The sequence below is a fragment of the Ostrea edulis genome, chromosome 10 (genome assembly GCF_947568905.1).
Source record: "Ostrea edulis chromosome 10, xbOstEdul1.1, whole genome shotgun sequence".
Lineage (NCBI taxonomy): Eukaryota > Metazoa > Mollusca > Bivalvia > Ostreida > Ostreidae > Ostrea > Ostrea edulis.
In genome coordinates, this window is record NC_079173.1 from 14,405,451 (window position 1) to 14,411,441 (window position 5,991).

General features: G+C 37.7%; 1 protein-coding gene across 2 annotated transcripts; it reads left to right on the forward strand.

The window, feature by feature from the left end:
- Positions 1 to 230: 230 nt before the first annotated feature.
- On the forward strand, positions 231 to 2,773 carry LOC125666858 (sarcoplasmic calcium-binding protein-like). Of its 2 annotated transcripts, none has more exons than XM_056152054.1 (2): positions 231 to 368; positions 2,115 to 2,773. In XM_056152054.1, exon 2 carries the CDS (start codon positions 2,123 to 2,125, stop codon positions 2,660 to 2,662), a length of 540 nt encoding a protein of 179 aa, XP_056008029.1. In that variant the 5' UTR covers positions 231 to 368; positions 2,115 to 2,122; the 3' UTR covers positions 2,663 to 2,773. The 2 variants fall into 2 exon arrangements, with proteins under 2 accessions (XP_056008029.1, XP_048756144.2); XM_048900187.2 differs by lacking the exon at positions 231 to 368 and adding an exon at positions 1,029 to 1,133.
- Positions 2,774 to 5,991: the final 3,218 nt, after the last annotated feature.

The window sequence follows — 5,991 nt, forward strand, 5'->3', positions numbered from 1 at the left end:
ATAAAACAGCGAGGATGATAGTAACGAGTTTTACTTTACTATCATCATTCATTTCCGTTACTATCATCCTCGCTGTTTTTTCAACGACGAATTTTCTGTTCATATGAGCCGTATAAAAGATAAAATAACACCTGATCGTAATTGTTGCTAGTGTATGATATTTCTTGCCTACATATCATTCGCAAATAAACAATACAAATACATGTAGATATAATAAGTAAACGTGGTCTTTCCGGAATTTCCTTCCGCCATCTTGGGATGATAGTAACGATCGTCACTATCATCAGTTTAATACCAGTGTATACTAACCCGGATCCCCACGGAGTCCTCGGACTTGGAAGCTAGCAATGATTTGATCAAACTAACAGGTGCAGATTTCCGTTTGTACAGAATGTATTCGTTTTTGGCTGAATTTGACGTACAGATTAATTTGTCCTTCTTTTATGTGGAAGACCAGGCGTAATAATTTTTTTTCTAACAAAATATATTTAGTTTTTTTTCTTTTTGTTATTTATTTGATGTGCACAAGACTGGTTTTTTGCCTCACATGTTTTGTTACATGCACATGTAGAATTCCTTTGAACTGAAAAGATTAAAGGAAACTTAAATTAGTTTGACCTAATCAATCGGTCAAATCTCAACATGGAGATGATAATCGTTCACACAGTCTTGACGCTCAGCCCGTGTCCTTGGGCTCCGAGGTAAGACAATGGGCGTATTAGTGCATTAAACTCCTGACGTACAATTGCTCAAATGTCAGTAATACGAGCTGATAGTATCTTGTACTTTAAAGGGGAAAAAATGGCCGTATCCCTATAAGTCAATGCTTATCACATCGGGGTAACAAATATAGCAAATTATCATTCAATTAACGTGACCATTTATTTGTTTAAATTCATCCCTAGTCTTGATGTAGTCCTGATAATATGATGAGAGATAGCGTTGTGGTACTAGATAGAGACCTTCGTTCGTCTGTTTGTTTGATCAAGGGCCTTGTATTACGCATATTGCACATGTGACAAATGATTTGTAATCTTTATATTATTATATGCTGATACATCACAACTGCATTGCTTATATTGAACTGACCGCTTGTGCACGTTTAGCGGATTATTTCATTTCGAAATTACTCTGTAAGTTTAAATTAATTTTGTATTATATAGATATCTATATATAATTTTTGTTAGGTTATCCCTAGTTATTTTCGGCTAGTATATATTTTAAAATTTAGGAGACAGACAAATAAGTTAAGTTACCTGTAAGTGACCAGTGAGATAGAAGTGCTGTCCATTATTAAAATAATGGGCAGATAATGCCGAACATTTAGTGGTCTGTGACAAGTAAAATTTAATGTTGAATTTCTTGATGATAAAAATCATGGAACCAATAAGAATAAGGAATCTCCTGTTATTTTTTTTTTTTTTTATTTTTTTTTTATTTTTTTTTTTTTTTTTTTTTTTTTTTTAAATCTTTTCGATTTAATATATTGTTATGTGCATGACAGGTAAAATTTGATTTTGAATTACTTGATGATAAAAATCATGGAAACAATAAAGATGACGAATATCCCACTATTATCTATTGTTTTAATCTTTTAGATTTAATTTCCTAATCACATTTTTCCACTTTGAATTACACTTTTCCATGCTCTGTATGAATTTCACTTGATTCGGAGCCACATTCTGATTCCGAAACACCTTTACATCGTTTAAATTTCTTAACAACATTTTTCTTATTGGAAGTTTTGTTTTTTCCATCGCCGAATTCTGAATAAGTATTTTCTATTCATTCGAATACAAGCTGGGTAAATGATTTTCTTGTTGCAAAAACTGACAAAATACATTCAACATGACATTTCCAGAATGTCACTTAGAACACTGTCCGTATATGAACTTTTATTATCATCCTTAAAGCTTGATTCAGTAAGACAAATGCTCTGTCTATTAAAAGAAAGCATTTTGATATGGCTTAATGGTGAATGGACATATATTGAAATGGTGAATGGACATATATTGATGTAGCACAAGTTTTAAAGTCTGAATTTACTTGTACTGAACTAGCGTCAAGACCACTCTTATATATATAATTTCGTACGTTTTAAATTTCTTATTCAGAGATCAGCATGGAGTATCTTGTGGCTAAATGGAAGCACTGGTATTCTTATCTGGATGTAAACAAAGACGGCACGATCTCTTTTGATGACGTAGAGGAATGTCGGAAGAAATTCACAAAACTGCACGCGCTGGCGGGCGAAAAGGCCAAGTCCGTCGAGGTCGATATTGAGAAATGGTGGAAAACGTATATTTTCCGATCAAGTGCAACGGATGAAATGAGTGAGAATGATTTCATCTCCATTCTCTCAGCTGACTACAAGAAAGATAAGCAGGCATTTAAGGCCAACATCCAGAAATGTTTTATGGAGGTTTTCGATGTCATTGACGTAGACAAAGATCGCACGATTGACCTTGGAGAATTTCAATACGCCTTTAAAGCATTTGGTCATGAAAACGATGACATTCTGAAAACAGTGTTCGAGTCGTACAAATCAGCAGATGGCAAAGTCCCCATTAAGCAAGTAGTGGACACCTGGGTACAATTTGTGACCGATGAGGACAGTTCAAAAAAAGACATTTTAAAAGAAGCCTTTACAAAGGGCATGTAACAATGATTTGGGTCTATTTATTTTCAATTACCAATCGTGTAACTAACGATATCAGTTATTTTGTAGCTTAATGAACTAGATTAGAAAAATAAATCAGATTAGGATATATTATATTTGCGTTGTTTTTCTTTTTATTACGTGTATAGCTCAGGTGAGCTGCGATATTAAGACGGGCACTTCAAGTGGCAAGAAATGAAATATATGCGATATTCGTGATGTCCATCTGTTACAATCAAAACATATGACGTCACTGTGCGACAGGCAGATGCTAACTCGGCTCGGATTGAAAAGATCTAAGCGCTTATCGCTGTGTACGGGTGGAAGCATGTTCATTGGAGATTCTGTACTTTGTTCAGATAACTAACCTTTAATGCATGTATATTTATTCATTCATTTAATGTAACGAAAAAATTATTGTCTATTTATAATACTCCGTTTACCTGATCAGGATATAGGGCTCACGGCGGGTGTGACCGGTCAACAGGGGATGCTTACTCCTCCTAGGCACCTGATCCCACCTCTGGTGTGTCCAGGGGTCCGTGTTTGCCCAACTATCTATTTTGTATTGCTTATAGGAGTTATGAGATTGATAACTGTTCGTTATCTTCACCATGCATTAATTAGTATATTGACCTTTGTAAGATGAGAACCCCGTAAGTTGAAAGAACTTGTGTTCAAACATTTATTTTGTATAATATGCACTTATACAATAAAATGTTAAAATCAATCAACATTTTTTTTCCTTTCAGCACGGACTCCCTTGAAAACATTGAATTGAAATTCAAATCTCTATGTTGATTTTCAACCCACTTAATTTTACTCTTATTGTATTAATGAATTATAATGTTAAACATGTGGTAAAACCTATATTCAAAACGAAAGAATGAGGTCTATAAGGGATTAAAACCAAGGGGAACAATTATTAGTTCAATTTTAATAAGCTGATCATCAAACAATGAGTGGGTAATAGGCCCGCGAAAACCACAGTTCCTGATTTTAATAAATTTTTAGCTTCCATTTCAGGCGCAATATATATAATATGCAAGATCAACTTTATAAAGTTCAATTCAACCACGCGTGTGACCCGTAGACTCATTATAGCATGTTTGTACTGTTTACTTTTCAAGAACACGGTGTATTTGTATGAATTGGCCGTTTATTTTAAGTTTTGTTGTAATTATTATGCATGTTCAATTTTGTCATAATGCTATAAGATGTATTATATATGTCTTTCGCAATAAAGAATTATTAAATGTGTGTAACAATTTAAGGGGGAGTCCGCGCTGAAATAAAATGTTTCCATCCGTGCGCGGCAATAAGCTTAAATCCTTTCAATCCGCGCTGAGTTAGCATCTGCCCGTCGCACTGTGACGTCAAATGTTTGGACTGTAACAGATGACCATCACGAATTTTGTGTACATATGTATTTCATTTCTTGCCACTTAATGTGCCCCGTCTCAACCTATTAAACTCGTTGTCATTCTATGTAACATGCCTCAAGCATCATCAGCGAAGATGTTCTAATGTTGAGATATCATAACCTGTGTCCGTGTAGAGTTTGTTATCACACTATCTTTTTACTGCCACGGGTGCGTGACGTTATCACATAATTCAATATTAAGCCTTATCGACATGTTGTGTGCGCATTTTGCAAAATATCCGATAACCACTGGCAGGTACATGTACAGGTGAATCGAGATAACCACCTCAGCGATGTAAATAGAATTATACCTTGTTACTTTCTGTTTCAACCCGTATACGATACACAAATCTCATCCGGTTTAAAATAGGTCCTCAGTACCCCTTGCATGTCGTAAAAGGCGACTAAAATAGGGCGGTCCTTCGGATGAGACTTCAAAACCCGAGGTCCCGTGTCACAGTAGGTGTGGCTCGATAAAGATTCCTCCTTGCTCAAAAACCCTAAGCGCCGAGCATAGGCCTAAATTTTGCAGTCCTTCACCGGCTATGGTGACGTCCCCATATGAGTGAAAAATTCTCGAGAAGGACGTTAAACAATATACAATCAATCAATTTTAATCAGACGAATGTGTGCTAAATACCAAGTACAGCGGGTACATATGAATTTACCTATGTTCTGTACACATTGGTATATGTGAAACTTATCCGAAACCAATTTTGATGCACCAGATACACATTTCGACAAATAATGTCTCTTCAGTATATAATAGGTGAAATATATATATACTACTCAAAATTTGATAAGGATCATAGATATTTTTTCTGTTAAAAAAATTAATAACTGCATAACTGGCAATATTGTGTCCAAGTGAAATAAAAAACGTCTTCAACAAACTTGCACGTGCATTTCATGCCATGGGAAATGCTTTTCTCATCACAGTTTATGCTTTTACTACCATTGCACGATTTTCACTCAGGCATCGGTGTCTGATTCTTTCTAAAATTTCAAACTCACTTGAGTGTTTACACTACGTTTATCAACACAATGCCCCTTCAACGTGTAAGGCGTCGCCTGACGACAGAACAACTGGGCAGATGTATTGGAATGTTTGACGCTGGCTATTCACAACGTGACGTTGCAATTGCACTAAACGTCAACCAGAGTGTTGTAAACAGGGCCTGGAACCGACAGCAAACTTTTGGTACAGCAGCACACCGACATGGGGGTGGTCGTCAGAGGTCGACAACCCAACGCCAAGACCATTTTGTGGCTCTTCAGGCACGACGCCATCCCTTCTGGACAGCAACCAGCCTACGTAACGACCTCCTGAACGCCTCGGGGGTGAATGTGTCCACTCAGACGATACGGAATCGGCTTCACGATGCAAGTCTCAACTCGAGAAGGGCATGTGTTCGAGTCCCTCTGACTGTTCGACACCGGCGGGAGCGATTGGACTGGGCTGAAGATCATGTCACTTGGACACAGAACGATTGGATTCAACTTCTATTCACCGATGAGTCGTTTGGACGTTACAGACAGGAGGCACCGAGTGTGGCGACGACAACGTGAACGTTTCCATGATGCCAACATCAGTGAACATAACCGTTATGGTGGTGGTTCCATCATGGTCTGGGATGGAATCAGCAGGGATGGAAGAACATATCTTCATGTCCTGGAGAGAGGAACAATGACGGGGGTGCGGTACCGGGATGAGATCCTCGATCTTTACGTCAGACCCTACGCTGGTGCTGTTGGCCCTGAGTTCATCCTGATGGATGATAACGCCCGTCTTCATCGCGCCAGGGTGGTGGAGCAGTACCTTCAGCAGGAGACAATTGTCCGTATGGACTGGCCAGCGCGCTCACCGGACTTGAACCCGATTGAACATGTATGGAACATGCTGCAGGTT